The sequence below is a fragment of the Ceratosolen solmsi genome, unplaced genomic scaffold (assembly GCF_000503995.2).
Source record: "Ceratosolen solmsi marchali unplaced genomic scaffold, CerSol_1.0 scaffold3, whole genome shotgun sequence".
Lineage (NCBI taxonomy): Eukaryota > Metazoa > Arthropoda > Insecta > Hymenoptera > Agaonidae > Ceratosolen > Ceratosolen solmsi.
Genome location: NW_011948428.1, coordinates 2,242,214 through 2,262,113, shown reverse-complemented (window position 1 = coordinate 2,262,113; position 19,900 = coordinate 2,242,214). Strand labels below are relative to the sequence as shown.

Below are 19,900 nucleotides of genomic sequence, written 5' to 3'. Positions count from 1 at the left end.
ATAAATTATTATTATTATAATATGTTAAATAATGTCTAGAAATGAAAAATAATTAAAATTCAGGTCGAATAAACTTATCATTTACACTTAATGCGATATTAAGTTACTTTCTAAAAAAAAACCCGCCTTCGTAGTTATTAATAAAACTCTATTGCCTGGCTACAATTATTAGATAAATAATTATATTTTCTTACGTAAACATTATAACCGTATTGTACAATAATAAAAAAGTTATTGTATATCAATAATTTTTGAGATAAAGAAGAAAAACTCGAAGAGATTAGATGATAATTTAACGACATCAACTGCTATTCAAATTTAATCGAAAACAAATATTTTTAGATATAATCGTTTCGTTCTCAATCTAAGACAAATAATTATTATTCAATTGAAATTTCCAATTTTTATCAAACATTTAATTAAGCATACAAATTTTCAATTAACTTAAAATAAAGACAGCCTATAGTTATAAACTATAATTTCAATTTTATTTGTAACATTTTAAATCATTAAATTAGTGGGTAAATATTTGATTAAGAAAAATTAATAATAAGCAAACATAAATAATGCAGATAAAATAAACATAAATGCAGCAGATAAAGCGATATTTGATCTTTAATATTAAAATCATTTTTAATTTTTAAAGAAAAATTACAAAGTCGTCCTTAAGATCGTATTATTCATGATTAAACGATTACGCTATGATTTCTCATTACTAATATCTATTGAAGTCAATTGAAAAGATGGTAATTTATAATATCGTGAATCATTCGTTTAGAGTGAATTTATAAGTTAAGTTTATAAGTTAAAATATATATTTTCGTTCATAAATACTCATGTATTATTTGGACTTTTACCAAATTTTTTTTTATCAATCTACCACTTGTCAAAAGTATAATAATCATATTAATTCAACAAAGTGTGACAATTCAAAACGTCAAAACTATTTTATACATGTGATTTACATAAAATACATAAAATCAAATATGTAATTACTTATATTTATTACAATGATGTGATATTTCGTTAGAATTACATGATGATTTAAATACATTAATGTTTGGATGATTTTAGTCCACTATGAGGCTAATATTTCTAAGCTGAAAAAAATAAACTTTATACTGTTGATTTATTAATTTATAATCTTCACAACAATTCCATAATTTAAACATTATTAGAGTGCATTAAATCACCTACACAAGTAGTTTTATTATTACCTAAAAAAAGATTTATTCTATTCGTGATATTGGATAATTGCTTAAGTGAAGCTTTCATCATTTATTAAAAATATCTATCCATTAAGATTTTATTCGACTATATCTATTTGTCTATTCTCATGATGGAAAATATCTGTAAAACATAGTTTCATTTATAGGAAATAAAATTCTATTTTAGTATTTGTTTTTACACACGATTGAATTTATATAAATATAAATTTATATATATATATATATATATATATATATATATATATATAGAAAAACACATTTATAAAGCTTTATTTCTTCATAGCTTTAATAAATATCATTTTACACGTTTTATATAAATCGATGAAACGTGTTAACTGTTTTATTAATTGTTGATTTCAAACTTAATCATCATTATACTTTTATCATTTATTTATCTATTGATTAGTTTCAGTAATATCGAAATATTATTGAGTTTTCAACATTTTTTTCTTCATATTTTTGTACAATTGCAATAATTATCTGCCTTTTCTCCGATTGGTTTTTTCATATGAAACTGAGTTTTGTAATATAAGAAAACAGTTGAATATTATTGACTAAGTAATATTATTATTATATCTTGTATTTAATTTTACTTTCTTATTTTCATTATTATTATTTTTCTTTTTCGTTTTTATTGCGAAGAAGTTTTTCATTCATTGAATGCATTTCTGAAACCACGACTTTTATGGATCATTCAGTATGTTTAGCGTCTTTTATGTTGATAATCATTAAAATAACCAAATTACTCGTAAACTATTCTAATCGCTTATGTAGATTTATCTAAATTTTTTCGTCAAATTTTAATTTAATCCTTCATGCAGAATTGCGTTTGAGTTGTTGTTCTGTACGACTATAGGAGGCTCATTTTCTAGCTCATTCCTCAGTTGTAAATTTGGTTTTAGTTTAATATTGACTAATAAATTTTATTATTCTCTTATCCTGAATTTATACATACCTACATGTACAGATGATCCGATTATATTTATGAAAATATACATTAAATTGTACAGTTATAGTGGGTTCCGGTGGGTCATGTAAATAACCTATTGTTATTTACATGATATTTGGATTTCTTCGAGGATGCCGTTAACTACACTTGTGATTTACAATATAAATATAAACCAATTCATACGCCATTAGAATTATTTCATTGGAATTTTAGCATTTCATTTATATTCGAAATGTACAAGAACGATAGATATATTTGCAATAATAGAGCTATATTAATAATTACTAAGGAAGTTTTTTTATTTGAGTTATGATTTTAGTGAGTAAATTTTCATACGACTAATACTCCTAGTAGTGGATGTGGTGAATTAATAATTTCTTTTTCTTTTTTACATTGTAATTTTATCAATTGGCTTTTAAATATTATGCAAATATTTTAAATATCTATTGTTACAAGATTAATAGAACTTGTTTCTAAATTGAATATTTCAAATTTTTATTAGCTATTGTTAGAGTTATCCTTACTTTATCCTGCTTTTTCTTTTTCTTTTTTTAGGTAATTCGAACAATGAATATACATGAAATGATATTTTAATTATGTAATTCTTACTCTAAATTTATGAAAAATTAAATAGCAATTTTCAACATTATCTATTATTATCCTCTTGTAGTTATAATGTATATCATATATTTGTGGTATTTTCATTTTATTAATCTCTTTATATTTAAAAATTGTCTCTTTTAGAGTTATGCTTATATACATTCGTAGAAATGCGTACATTTTATGTTCATCTATATATATATATATATATATATATATATATATATATATATATATATATATGCACATTTAAGTGCGTATATATTGCATTGAAAATAATGTCAACGGAGATAATTTTCGCGGCACGTGCGAACGTGCCAAGTCATATGCTATCTGTCATTTATCTTCTCTTTGTTTTTCTCATAAAAGATAACTCGCGTCATCCCTCTGGTGCATACACATACCTATGTTTTACTCATTTGACTAATCAAGGATGCGTAATTATTTATGCTTCGAGTTGATGGGAAATTAATTGCTCGTATGACTGCGAAAAAAGGATATAAATGAAGATAATGAAAAATAAAAATTCTGTTGCGATTGTAAGAAATTACCGTATGCCAATTGTTTGGTTTATGAATTTAGGGAATATAATTTTAAAAAATTCGAATGCGAGTGTTAAGTACTAATTCGAATAGTGATGCTAAATATTCATAATCATTTTAATATCATTGAACTGATAATATGGTTAAACAAGGAAAAATATTATTAATGTTAAATAATGCACGATAAAAGTAAATAAATATAAAGGAAATTATAAGAAATGTATGTTTTATAGTGAATAAGGAAATTGTACTTGGAGCGAGTAAAAATGAAACGAATGTTGATATTTAAAAATTCTCTTCATTTTAATTATGGTTCATGTAACAAACTGCAATGTTTTTTAGTAAAAAAAGTAAAGTGAATTCGTAAAATATGAATATAAAGACTGTGATTAATATTACCCGTACTTGTATATGTTAGAACTTTTTTCCCAATGAAATTTTTATTTTACTATTCTTACAATCTTACTAATGGTCTTTGACTTTTTCAAAAATCTATTCCTGTCAATAGAAACATCGATTAATGATATTTATGCGAATTATTGTTATTTTTCCGAAATATTGTTTTCTCATCCAATGACTAGCTTCATGTGTTTATGAATATTACAATTTTTAAACGCAATTGATTTTTTTTTAATTTTTTTATTGCTTTAAGAGTTAAGAAGTTATATAATATTTCTTATTATATAATACAGAATAGCAATACAGCCATTCTCTTATAGTTAAAAGAAAGTTTTGCGCGTAATCGGAAAAATTCTGTTAAAATATTTATGAATGATAAATATTGAAATGAAAATGAAGTATTGAGATATAATAGGTATTAGCTTTGTAATAACTATATTATGTTTGACAAATCAGTTTAATGTTAATTTTAAATATCGCCATGCATTGAAGTGCGTATAATTACAAAGTATTCAACATTTCGAATGAAATAATTTTTTTTCTATAATTACATATATATATATATATATATATATATATATATATATATATATACATATACTTTGCTTATAAATAATACTTGTACATCAAACCAGATCAATTGTCATAAAATAATGTTTTCAATAATTATATCTTAATATATTTAAATGGCACCAAAGGCATAAATATGATAAGGTAACAAAGATTGTGAGATTAAAAATTGAGATTAAAACTTGAGACTAATTAAATAAATAAATAAATTTGACACATTCATGCGTTATACATAAAAAGATTCAGAAAATTAATTCAGAAAACAATTCAGTGTTAGATGGATAACATTATTTTCAATGATTTTTCAATTTGAATTTATAAAAAAAATTTTTACTTTACCTATTGCTTTAAAGAATTTTATAAGATCAAGCGTCAGTGGAATAAAAACTAAAATAAGAAAGGTACTTTAGAATATAATTTTTTTTCTTTCAATGATTATAATATAATATTCAAAAACTATTCTGTACGATGCATTTTCTATAGAATATTAACCTAATTTATACTTTACAGTTATAATTACAAAATATAATTAGAAAATAATATATTAAAATTCTTGTTAAAAATATATTTAACTAGAAGAATATATGTGTTAGGAAGTTATATTTCATGTTTAAATAATATATAAAATTTTGTAATTAATATTATGTTATAAATATTAATATTAAACATTTTACAGATCCACTGTGATAAAATGGCTGATAGGAATAAAAATTTTTTTATATATATTATTTATCGTTAGAGACACAAAAGTATACGAATTTTGATATATTGTAAATATTTGCAAATTCATAGAGGAATTTTTCAATATTCTTCACGTGTAAAATGAAAAGGTTTTTTATACGAAAGTCTGTGGACAACAAAATATTAATTAATTACGGTCTATTTCCTTATTATTACCTTATAGTATTATTATTTTCCCCTATTTTATTGTATTCAGCTCTTTGATTTCAATACACATTCATATATCTTACAAGATTCATTTACATTTTTATAAATATATTATAAAAAGTGCTTTCTGACGTCTATATTCTGATCTATATATTCTGACGTCTATATACACGTACTATTTTCTTTTATACTTCATTTTTTCTGCTTTAAATAATTTATACATTATTCGTCATTGCCGTTGTCACTTTTTTGTTTTCGATTTTCAATACCTTCTTCGTTTACTGAAGTAATAGATAAATAATAAAAATCAGCAATTTCTTTAATAATAATGTAAAGAAACTTGGAATTATCGAAGATTTTATCAATACTATATTTATCTATTTTCACATAAGAAAATTATAGAGCACATAAACTTAAAAATCATTTATTTAATTAGATTAATGATATTTATTGATTCTTTGAATATTAAATGACCCTATTGCCAATTCAATCAATTGTTGCATTATTACAATACTATAATAATTATACTCAATAAATTTTTATAAATTAGCTTTATAAATAAAGTTTTTGTTTAGAATATTTTAAATGGCGACGATAACTTTTATGACACATAGGTCTACTGAGATCATAAAATTTTTTAATGCTAATATATTCGACAAATGCAACAGTTATTTATTATTTTTGTTGAAATTATGACTAAATATATTGAGAATATTATTTATAAGCTATTCGTTACTATATTTAAGACTTTTATTATTTTTTATTTTGTAAATCATTAAGTCAAATTCTTAAATTGTCCTATAGGGAAGCTGTTGAACATATTTTATAAATATAAAATAAAATGTTTAATTAACATACGTAATTTAGCATTACATTTATAATTCTAATTATAATGTAAACTGTTTTTGTAAACATTCAAAAATTGTTCGGCTTTCTCATCATAATTATACGACTAAATTGATTCACGCTTAATTTAATATTATCAATTTGTTAACAAATGTAGTTTAACTTATACATATTTTTTTTTTTAACATAATATACTACCTTATATTTTCTTCTTTTTACTCTTAATTTTAAATAAAACGTTGTTTTCAAGATTATTTAACATTATTTATTACGCAAATATATTTTTGTCGAAATCTTTTAAGGATTTATAAAATTAAGTAAAGTTATTATTCTCTATGATTTTGTGTTAAAATCTATAATAATAATACAGCTTTGGATTTAGAAAGTCCAATTATTCATCAAACTTAATTATTTATGTCTGTTGTAAAATTTCTTTCATTAAAGATATTACATTTTGCAAGATGCTTCAATACGTTTAAATTATTTTCTAAATTCTTTAAGTTAAACTCAAAAACAAAACGGTTTGTTTTTTTTTTTTTTTTTTTATTTGTACGTAATTTTGATATAATATAACTATATGTATTTGCAGATTGTACATATACAGTTTAGATACATTTTTTCACAATACTTATCAGTTATTCTTGAAAATTTTTACAAAAGTGTAGATTTTTTCGAATATAATGAGTAATAAAATATTTATAAAGATGTATTTTTTGTACTAATTTTTAATAATATTTCGTAAAATATATCATTATTTGCTGTCATTTTTTATTTAAATTGCTATGTTTATCTACGGCTATTTTCATTATTGCTTCTAAAGTATTATAATTTCTTTACGTCCAATGAAAGTATTTTAATCTATTTAATCTATTTAATATTGAGAATCATAAGCCAGAGCTTCATCTCTTTTAAATTTTGAATATTCATTTTTAGAAATATTTTTCAATATTCAATCAATTTCGTTTTTTTTATAATTTCTTATTCAAATTTAGAACGTCATAATTTCATTTATACTTCTTCTGTTTGTCCATTCAATCTATTACATTTTACATTTCACGTATTTTATGTATCTATTAATTGTAACTATTATTGTTTGACATTTTAGTTCTTTTACTTCAGTTATTTTTGCGCTGTACTATTTATTCTCAGACATTTACCTCCGTGTTTATCATATGTATGTATTATATACAAATTGTTATAAAAATTCTAAAAAATAGTTATGAATATGTCTTTTAATAAATGTAAATATTAGTCATATTGGCCACTTTCATTTAATTATTGAAACAGTATGAAGAATAATTTAATTAAATTAAATAATAGAATTTTATTCGTTGATAAAATTTTTACTGGTTTTTACGGTGTGTAACTTTAAGTAGTAAGGAATTAACATTTATTTGCATGTAAATTTATTATAATGTCTAGTTATGCGCATATATTTGTATGTAAGTATTTATATATTTTTTAATATATTTTTTTCATTAAATATAAAAGAAAACAGATTTTATATATAGTTTCTTATTAAATAAGTGACATTCAAATAGCCCTTTTTTTTATTAATGAAACTTTTTAAATAGTAGAATAATAGCATAGACTAATTGAGTTAAGTGAAAAATTTCGTGAATTGGAAGAATTATTCGACGTGGTATTTCAGCTCGAGTTAATGGCTGTAATTATTTTACTCGTGTGAAATAAGATATAACAAATATGAGTAGTAATATTTTATTATTGAAAGATGCGTAAAAAAAAAAAAAAAAAAAAAAAAAAGAAGTAGCCACATAAAACCTGTCATAGGATTTATGCATATCGTATTATATAAATAATGCATTGCACAATTATGTAATGGAATATTAACGAGCTACTTTCGCTACTTAAACAGATAAATACTATTTGCAATTCGTCCACTTTACGAATGCTAACTACAATTCTTAATTTTCTTACACATTTAATTCTTAATCACCTCTCGAATGTACTTCATAACATATGTTTTCATTCGCTAATCTCATTTTGTTATTTTTCTACTTTGATTTTATTGAAAAAATGAAAAATAACAATAATAATAATAATAATAATAATAAATAACAAAAATCGAGAAAATGTACTTTTTAATTAAAAAAAAAAAAGAAAACTTGTATCTTAAACTTTATCGCTACATGTAATTTTATAAAATCCACCATCTATATTAATAAATAGAAATCCGGATTTTTAGAAACAGGCTTATGTGAATTTAGCGGTAAGAGAATTTATCACTTTGGAGCGTATTCTCTTGCAATGTGGTAAAATACTGATTTTTACACTTAAAAATTATAATTCTAGAATTAACGATACTAAGTATTTTATAAGCTTTGGATGATTTACGAAGATTTTAATTTTTTTTTTTTTTTTTTTTTTTTTTTTTTTTTATTGCATTATAGTCTCGATGGCAGATCCTGCAAAGATGAAATCTACAGAATGGGTCTTGGTGCGAGCTATTGCGAGGGAAATCTGAATTTCGCAACGGCATCCGAGGACGATGAAGTCTATACGAAAAAGAAAGTGTCGAGGGTGAGTAGGCACAATTTCTCCTCATTAAATTACAACGTTTTATGATATATATCCTTTTACGCTTATTTGCACACTTTGTGTTTGATATTTATCAGCTTCATTCATAAAAGATTTACTCAAATACTATTTTTCGGGCCAAATTGAAAAATAGGCTTACAGAAATTTTTCGTACTATATTTACTTATTTATTGATATTGCCAATAGAGATAATTATTATATTTTTTATGCAATAACGACCAAAGACTAATCGATGCCGCATTAATTTTCATACATAAGCCGATGATTAAAAATTCATGTAACAGATTGTTTTTTTCTTTTTTCTTTTTTTTTTTTTTTTTGTCTCTTTTTACATAAGTTTTTTAACGCATCGATTTCTGTAATTCCATTAGTGTATACTTTTTCAAGTACTAGCACGATAAAGGATGACCAATCGATGCTAAAATGTTTAATTTAACGAGTGAAATATAACGACGCAAATCAATTTTCTTATTATTACATAAGCGAGTAGTATGAAAAAAAGAGAAAAAAAGCTTCGAGAATTTTCTACACACAGTGGATCGTCTTACACGTGCAATCGCATTAAAATCGCAATTCACTCGATTCCCTCGACATCGTCACGCTTGTCGTACATCATTATTCACGAATCAACTCGTGGAAAATAAGTAGGGAAGCGCTACATGCATGATACCTCGTGTACCACCCAACACAAGTATCTTTGGCTCTTCCGGGAAACGTTTACTCTTTGCTTTCCCGGCAACGGAAAGCCGAAAAGTTTTATCTCACGTTCACGACAAGAGGCGCGCACGTGTACATGCGCTACGCATCGGGCCGTGAGCACATGTATACGTGGCGACTGACATGCGTTCGCATTGGTCGAGAAAAAGAAAAGGAATGTAGTCTGTTGTTTTTACTTGGGCACGTGCGCGATCGCACGTTTGCTTTTCCTGCTTTTGTGCACGCAGCCGCGAGCGTCGCAGCCGCCGTCGCTGAGGCATCGTCGTATCGGGAATTTAGGCCACTTACGTGAGAGACGAAGAGGGAAAGGTTTTTCCATATTGTCGATTCGGCACCTGATGCAACCTGCCACGAGCCTGTAATACTCGTTCTGCCAGCAATTCCCCGGGCTTGTTGTCTTCACTACATAAGCCTTTTGCCGCTGATTCGGGGTTGCCTTTTATTTCAGATGGCAGATATGAAAAGTAAGACAAATGACAACCAAGAAGAAAAATAAAAACAAATCTTTATTTAAACTTATCGTCGAGGCAGAAACATATTTATAATTTTATAATTTTGTCAATGCAGCAATAGATTCTATAATAATGTTTAAACTACAATGTTATGATTGTTTAAGATTCTCTCTTACTTTGTTAAATAAAACGTAAAAAGTATTAAAATAATTCATTACTGCATAATATTAGGGGTTGATTTTCTTATTCTTTATTGAGATAATATGATTACTTATTTGATAGAAAGAAGTTTCTTTTCAGGCAAATTTATTGTACGACTAATGCGAAACAATTAAAAAGAAAAATAATATATAAATAGATTAAGCTAAAATGTAATTTTATTCATATATGTGGCCCTCTCATACTTATCATCGTGCCGCAATAAAATCTCAAGTATTCGTATAAAAGATTAAATAACGCAATGGAGATAAATAGAAATTAAATTGGGAAAGAAAATTGTCGTAGAACCGATATTATATGAATAATTTATAATTCAATTATGTAAATAATAATTTCACGCAGTATTAATGTATTTAATGGTGAACGCGAGCCTGAAATATTTTAATAATAGTAAGCTTTGGAAAGCTATGGTTTGTAATTAACGTGTGACGGGGTTAAATGTTTATACGAATATATGAGGATTTACGATTTAAAGTCTTCTTCTTCCAGATGTAGTGACAGTAAATCATCGAGGCAAACAGAAATACTTTTGCATGCCAATTAGAATATATGCGATTGTAGTGCGCGGTGCCAAATAGTTGTATTAACACTGGAATTAAGATATATTTGTAGGTAGTCGATAATTAATATCGTAAAGTGCAATGAAATATGTATATTATTTTATATAAATTTTTAATATGAAATATATACAATTATTTGTAGAATATATGGATATTATATTTTTGTATTTATGCACAGTGATAAGATTTTCATAGAATAGTTTATTCATTAGGTTTAGCTAAAGGTTTTATTTATTTACTTTGGATATTTTTGCTTTTGTTTTTGTTGTTGTTTGTTGTTTGTTGTTTGTTTTGTTGATAAGTCGAATATAAGATTATTCTAAAATTCATGAGTAAAAATTATTGTCTCGAACCATTAACGTGTAATTTTTAATATGAAATTCAGTAATAAACGACGAGAGTACAATTTTAAATGCATTCTAATTGTCTTTATCGTTATTATTCTGCTATTATTACCCAATAATAAATTGTGCAATAATAAATATAGTCATTGATAATACTGATGCGCTATTGGTTATATTGTCGTAGCTCCCATGATAACTGAAAAAGCTTCATTTATTAGGAAGTTGGTCGTGAGCAAATAGACGTCGATGTCTCCTCGTAATGTAATTACCGGTATTATTCCAGCCAGTCGACGTTTTCGTGACATTTCGACTGAGTGCTCGTCGCGTCCACCTTCATAGGTCACGTACACTCGTATGCGTAATCGAAGCATAATAAGAAACGTGTCTCGCGAGAAATCGATTAGAGGGAAAAAGTCGGCGGGGCAACTTGGCAGAGTCGCGTGTGCTGCACGTGTGCAAAAAATCGACGCATACGGAAGCACGCGCGCAGGCTCGGATTTATTGGCGCGTTAAAAATAGATCGACCAAGTTCGCAAAGTAATGGAAGATCGACAGGTTGTCGAGGAGGCTTCTTGGAATTAGCCCTGTGCCCCGACGGGTGATAGGGTCTTACTTCGCATGCTGGGGTTGGCCAAGCTGATATGACACAATATGGATTATCAAGTTCAGATGTATCGTGAACGATTGCCAAGATTAGCTTCACGTTATCTTGAACTTTCTTAAAACCGATATTACCAAGAGGAAAAACATTGACATTTCGGAACAAGAGACAGACGGAGAGAGAGAGAGAGAGAGAGAGAGAGAATAATCACGTATCTATAAAACTAGTCATTAAATATCAAACGATTACAAATTCAATATTTACATACTCTTTCTCAACTTTGAATGAGCTTAGAATTATATACTTTATATATTTTAAGTATTGCTACTGCTCGTAAAAATGTAAATTTGAAAATCTCCCTGTCACTAACATCGTATTTTACATATCATAAAATTTAACGCAAATTTACATTTTATGTCGAAAGACTTGAAAATTATTTAGTTCCATGATATATTTAATATAGATAAGATCATTTAAATCGTAGAACTCTTAATTAGAAAAACTTAGATCTTTTAACCAGATCTATTTGTACTTTAGTATTATATTTATCGATTTAAAACTATTTGCCATTGTTCACATTCAATAGTTCCTGTAATTGGATAATTTAATGACTTGCATAATGTCGATGAAATATTGTAAATTTTCTTCAAGATTTTGTCCACATTAATTTCTTAATCTATTAAAGCTAAAAGTATAATATACCATTATCTAAAATTGTACATTTTTCTGGTAATAATAATATTTATTAATATGATAAAATATCTTCTCCATCCTCTATATTTGTAAGGGAAAGATATTTAATGTAATTTTGTTACATACCTATGATTTATCTATGATTTATCAATTATTAATTTAATGCTTCGTTAGTGATTCGATAATAAGATTTCCTACGTATACAATTAAAATTTTATTGTTTATATACTTTTCAATATAATTTGATAATAATCAGCACAATGAAATTTAATATATCGTGGAATAATTGTACAATGCCTATTATTATAATTGCCAAATGATTTATCTAATTTTGCAATTTAATAATTTTATTTAAAACTATAAAATTTATCATACAAAAACTTGTTAATGCTCAATGCGTATATATTTTAATAATCAAATATTTTTTAAAATCAACATTATAAACTATCTATTGTAGTTTATATTTTTGTTATAAACACCTGGCTATGTAATATATCCTTCTTGTATTAACGAATTTAGTTTATTCGTTAAATTTAATGATCAGCGCAAAAATTACAGTGATGTTTGTATTATTTAAAAATTATGCATTACATATATTTATCCAAAAAAAAAAAAAAAAAATGCTAAGTAACGTATCAAACGTATATGAAAAAAAAACTTACAACAATTTAAAAGAATTTAACTTACTGAATAGTAAATAAATGATTTATTTATACCAAAATATTATTATTTTTATAATTTATAACGTTTATAATACTTTTTCTATCAATTGTAGATTTTTTAATTTACTGAACTTTAAACAACATATTCGTTTCACTTTCATTCATTTTGTAAATATACATTTTAAGTTGTTAAAAATTATTTATTGTATGCATTTAATTAGTATATTTTTTTCAAGTTTTGAAATAGAAAATTTCACAAGTTTTATAATCAAAATGTTCTTAAACATCTTATTTTTATTATGTTATTAATAATTTATAAATATAATTTTTATCAGAAAATTTATTATATTATCTCTATAATATTGTTTATATATTTGTAATATTATCTCATTGTTATCTCTATTAATTTCAATTTAATGCGATTAGTTTTCAGCAGAATAATATTTAGAATTGAAAATTCTTGAAGAACATTTATTGTTTAATAGTCATATTGGCGTGTAATTGTTTTTATTTTTATTTATTTATTTTTTTTTTATTTTATTATTATTTTTTTTTTTTTTGTAATAAAATAACTATATATTTTCTTGCAATTAATCATAGTTTTGGCTTAGATATATAACTTTGTAAGAAATGGCGAGAGTAAAAGTTTTAAATCGTGCCATTATATGCATTTACATATTTCTTTTATGGTAGAAGATATTACATACTTATTTACCAATTACAACAACATGAAATGTCTTCTTGTTCTTTAAGGAAATGATGAACGAGACAACACTTCGAGATCACGATCGTTATCTATCGCAATAAAATTGAATACGTGCAATTATCGATACATTTTTTATCCCACACATTTGTATATATATATATATATATATATATATATATATATATATAACTAAGAGGTAATAATGATTCAAGGTCTTTAATGTTCTCACACGTGGACGACGATAGAGCTTTGTTTGCAAGTATTCCGGGTACACTTGTTTTCACGATGTACATTTTGTTTGTTCTTTGTTGTATGGAGGATTTTAAGAGAAAAATTTGTTTAAATTTTTTGCTTAATTATTAGATTGCCGATAATTGTGAGGTTAAATGAATTTAAAATAATCGTTTAAAATATTTTGGTACGGCCTGTTTCGAGTATACATTCGATTGGTCTAGCTATATTTAACTGGATTTTACCGTTTCTTTACATTTTTCAGGCTTAGTTTTTATAAGGAAAATATATTATACACAGAAATTAAGATCTATGTCGACGTACGCTATAACCTTTTCTGTCATTGTAATTGAGAAAGGAAAACAATGAGCCGGCGTTATGGGGTAAATTTACTTAATAATTGTACTCTCGTATGTGTGAGATTGTAGCTCGTGTAATAAATTACGAGGATATTTATAATTTTCATGCAAATATTAATATTTTAATATTAATTTAAGCACCGGGATTAAATTTCATCTTCGTATAATTCAAATTTATTTCTGTTTGACTATTCATATATAAACGAGGCATTCCAAATTCCATTTCCGTTCATTTGGCACTCTCGTCAATGGTATTCCCCCACTTTTTCATACTCGCCATTCCTAATGGGTGCACTTTTTATTCCTCGTGAATTTACGTTAACCAAACGAGCACGAGTTGCAAATAATTTTCGCAAGCCTGGGAAAAGAAAAGGCAGTTTAGAGATACGCGGCTCCGAACGACAAAGTTCGCGGTCCTAAGCAGTTGTACCTAGACGATTGAATGGCGAGTCTTATATAAAGATGGCATATTCTGGCGAATGTGATCGACTGTGGCCGTTGCAACGTCGTCGATTTTTTTCTCTTTTACGCGGTCGTGAGCGTGAGTGCGACGACACTCGTCACTGATTTCGCAATACCAGAGCAACTGAATTAGAAAGAGTAGCCACGTAACCGAATAATTCGGACGCTATTAGCATTACATGTATGTAGGTCGATTTTCGTTACTATTTATTTGAAGGCTACTGAAATTTTTCTTCTTTTTTTTTTCTCACAATTACTCCAAAAAATATTGATTAACGCATTGGTATTGGCTGTCAAAAAAAAAAAAAAAAAAAAAAAAAAAAAAAAATCCAATTGTTTTCGTTCACTTTTCTAGTTGTTGGAAGTAATTGCCGGTTCATAAGCACTTATGGCATTTAGATGGATTTGAGGAATTTAATAATTATTAATGCATTATATAATAGTTATTTTTATAATTTTAACAAACTTTACAAAAAAAAAATAAAATGTATTTTATCTTTCTAAAAAAATTAATATTGATTTAAGTAGATGCAGAAAAATTTCAGTAAGAACTGTGTAATTATGTATTCTAGTTAAAAATATTTTATTTCTACACGAGGAAGTATAGAGGATTTTTAAAATGAATTAGAATGACGAAAATTAATAAAATTTAATTGGAAAACTAAATTTTAATGGCTCGTTCAAAATTATTGAATTCCATTTCTGGATAAATATTTCATTCAAGGATAGCTCGGCTCTATTGGTTATCAAAAACGTAAGTTAATCAAACAATTTTTTATCTGACAAGTTGGTAATATCGTATCGAGTAAATAACCATGTTGCGGTTAACTAATACTTCTTGTAAAATAATAACGATTATCATTGGGATTATTATTATGAGTTATGATTATGTTAAACAAATTTCTCTTCACTTTATCATTAAATATAGTTGTGGAGAACAAATTACGTTTGTAGTTGAGCTTTTGAAATTTAACTTAATTATATTCGAACAATTTATCAGTATGTTTCCCTGTTCATGCAAGATAATAATAAAAACAATGTAAATATGGATACAATCGACTAATTATAAATATCTTATTGTTTAATTAATCTTAGTTCTAAGGCATTCGTAAATGTTAAATAAACCTTAATTGTTTTTTCAAATAAAGTCAAGGGAAATTTACGTTTTATTCAAAAGATTCTTGTCTTCAAAAGAGTCTTGTGTATACTTTAATATAAATATCTCCTATAAATCATTCTTGGTAACGTGATTTCCTAAAAATACATTATTAATTCGGTGAAAAATTTGGGAATATGATTTCTATATATATATATATATATATATATATATATATATATCTGGTATTCGTGAGAATTGTTTATTCGTTAATAGTCATTTACTTATTTGTAAAGAAGATACATTGCCACAATTCTACCACAATTGTTCCAAATTATTCCAGACACTTTAAACTAAAACGAATGATAAATTATTCGAATACTAATGAGTTAATACGAGACAATAACGTACTATAGAATATTGTATAATAAGAAATTTAAAGGAGATTGACCGTTAGTTCTCAGTTCTGAGGGAAGATCATTTAACGGATTAATATTCTGCCACATACGTTTCATGGTTTTTTTTTCTTAATCTTTTCCATCGGGTCACATATTAGAAAGGTACTTTCATAAAATATACAACTCCTCGGGGTACCTTGTATCTTCGATTACGTCTCAACATCGAAAATATCTCTATCTGACTTGCCCGTGGCACTCACTCTATCAGCGATTGTGCAATCTCGCAAAGTATATCTAAAATATCATCACAGGACAGGACGACGATTAATGGAATAATTATTAAAGAAACTTTCTTCTATTTATTAACAATTACATTAAAGTTTTCTTTTATAATTTTTTATCACTTCTTTTAGCCTTGAAAGAGAAATTCTTTGAACATTCGTATTGATTTGCATTTTTCACCCATTATAATTCCTATATTTTTATCATTAAATTTGATATATTTCAACTATATTCATAATTCTTCTACGTAGCTAAAAGTAATTATAATATATTCTAAATATTGAAAGACTTTAAATCATCATCGACAAAAGTTAAATGCAAAAGAAATATTATATGTATTAAAGATATCATTTTATTAACATATTATCACAGAATATTTAATTATGAATTTATTCAATTGACATTGTTATTTCCATTTAAAGAATGGTGAGGATGAAATTTTTATTTAAAAAATTATCATTTAATGTCGCTGAATATCTTGATTTTTTTTTTTTTTTTTTTTTCTCCGAATTCAGTCAAAGTAAATAGCAAAATAAATATACAATAAATTCTCAATAGATTTAAATGATATTTATAAATAAAAAATGTATCTTGTGAAAAAATGCGATTTTTCAGAATGTTTTAAAATTTATGTAAATTCCAATGACATTTATTATCGAAAGTTTTATATAATGATTGCACGTGATGTACAATAATAAAATTCAATAGATTATTACTAGCATTATTTTATATTCATTTTTTTGTTTTTTCTTTTTTGTTTTTTTTTTTAATTTTTAACATATTTTATAGGTAAATGTTTCCTTGAAAATAAATTTAAAGACAGTAGAAATCGTCAAATATAGTATAAAAGTATGTGGGATAAACATCACGATTGTCGCTTACGTGATATATAATGTATATTAAGAAAAAAGTAAACACCCGACTTTAACCGAAATTTTCGATAAATCTGCTATTCCGATCTTTCTCACTAAACATTATGAGGCCGATGTGCTGTTACATTTGCTAAATTTTACTTACGAAAAAGTATGCTTTTAGTAATTTTTATTTTCGGTCACGAATCTCGTTCCTCGGAACTTTGCAATTGACTCATATAATATTTGCAATGTTCATTTATTTGATTGGACATTGGTAGAGTGCGATATTAAATTGATTTCCTGCTTGTACGATTGAGAAAATAATATGTCTCTTGTCAAATTTTATACCTTTTCATTATTTCTTTAACTTTGATTAACTTTAACTGTGATTTACCATGGAAAAGAATATCATGATAAGAATTAAATTGTACTTATATTTAGAGAATCGAATAAATTAAAAATATTATATAAGTATTAATGACAATTATTGTTATGTATTGTACTATATAGATGAGGTAAAACAAACACAAAAAAAAAAACAAAGAACAAAAAAACAAAAAATTGAGAAAAAAAGAATCTGTGATATTTAGCATAATGTATGGTGATTTTTTTTTCAAAAATTTTAAATGTTATTATCAATGTCTCGTTTAAAAGACTAATAAAACTTTGTACAATGGTTAATTTTATTGTATCCTAGTGAAACAATTGATTTTTTTATTATACATAGCATTGATTTATTAATTGCATTAAAAAACGGTAAAATAAATATTGGAAATATATATTGAATTTATGATTTATGTCAGTTCTTATTCATTTTTATGTTTTCTTTTTTACAAATTCTTTTTTACAAATCTAAGTATCTACAACTTATAATCTATAGATATCCAATCGAATAAGTATTTCGGATGAAAATTTATAGCAATATTTTTTCTTATATTGTCATAATGCAACTGTATACTGAAAGTTTTATTATTGTGATCTTATGAATTTATAGAAAAAGTTAATATCATCTATATCTCGTCAATTTAATTGTGATAATTGTGCTAAAATCACAAACATTTTTATTTAATATAGAACAAAATTATTTATCGTCGTATTAAAATGTATGGATAGATAATTTTACTTATCGTAGATAATTACAAATCGTTAGATAATTTTTTTGTTCGCCTTACGTTAAATCATTGATTTTCAATAACTGTCGTTTCAATAAAATCGGTAACTGACAGTGATCATAGATGTGGCAATTAAATGTATCACAAAATCAAAATTAAGTAAATTATATTATGAATGCAATTATGAATGTAAGTAAAAATAAGTAAATTATATTATGAATGCAATTATCTACGCTCTTATGTAAATAAAATAAAATATTGAAAGTACAAAATATTCATAATATACATGATGATGTATCCACGCCACACTCTTCAACCTAGAAAAATATGTTTGTAAATTAATATTATAGCAAATTATTAATTATGTTTTTTTTTCTTTCTTACAAATGAAAGTTATTATAATGAAGTTTGCATTTAGACATTTCCTATAAACTTTTATCTATGAAATAATATTCAAACTTGTATTTCGAAATTAAAATGAAATGCCCTTAAAATGAATTTCTTTGCATTTTAAAGGGATATGAAAGGGTGTCTACTTCTATTAAAATATCATATTTATTGATTAACTTACGTGAACGATACGAAATGTTTCCAAAAATTTATAATCATTAGAGTATGGGACTTATTAACGCATAAATTATTAACGCACATTGTACTGATAAGATATGATTAATCGTTTAAAGTTAAAATTAATATAATTAATAAAGTTAAATGTAATTTCATACATTGATTTCTATGAGAACGAGGCAATAGATTACGATAAGTAATTAATCGATGATTAATTAGTCTATTTCTCATAAGAGTTAATAGTAGACAGATTTTTCGGCAATTTAATATAAGCGGAATACTCGTTCCACTTGTAGCAACGAATCTCTACGTGTTGACATTAAACGCTAGTATTTTTGTATAATTCATTAATATCACTTCCATATCTTAAACATTGTCTATATAATGAAAATGAAAAGTCTTAAATATTATATAATTATATAAACATAGAAATAAAAATGTACGAAGGTATAAAGAATAGTCGAGAATTTACGAGACTCTGAGTGAATTGGCTCTCTGTCACGCTTTTGTATCGTGAATTCTCATGGTTACCGTTTATCATCATTCTAATCATTTAGATGTTTTGACGTGTAAGAATATAAAATAAAAAAAGTCTTACATGTCGCTAAAAATTAATCGCCTAACTAATTCATATGTTTAAGTAAAATTTTTTAAACAGTAATATTTGAGAAAGTGAAAATCATTCGTACGAATAAAATTTGTTCGATTGTAATTTGTTGAAAAATAATTGTCCGCTTATATGAATAAGAGTCCTCCAAAAAGTGGAAAATTCTATTAGTTAAATCGTAGCGCGCATAAAGTACAAATATCGGTAAGCTTTAATATTTATTTTATTAATAGTTGTTTTATCGAGTTTCACCGTTTATCAATGCCCAATCAATATACGGTAGACGACGATTCGTCGATTCAATCAAAATGAAATGTATCTTGAAAAAATGTCATAAGAATATATATCCCTCCGGATCCTCCCAACCTCCTTCCACTCCCCCCCCCACCCACCCAC

General features: G+C 25.4%; 1 protein-coding gene across 1 annotated transcript in view; it reads left to right on the top strand.

Moving 5' to 3' along the window:
* cwo (transcription factor cwo) overlaps window positions 1-19,900 on the top strand; it is an 86,233-nt gene that overhangs the window by 46,439 nt on the left and 19,894 nt on the right. The window contains exon 3 of the mRNA XM_011501334.1: window positions 8,435-8,564. Coding sequence (XP_011499636.1) covers window positions 8,435-8,564 — 130 coding nt within the window. The remainder of the gene's footprint in view (window positions 1-8,434; window positions 8,565-19,900) is intronic.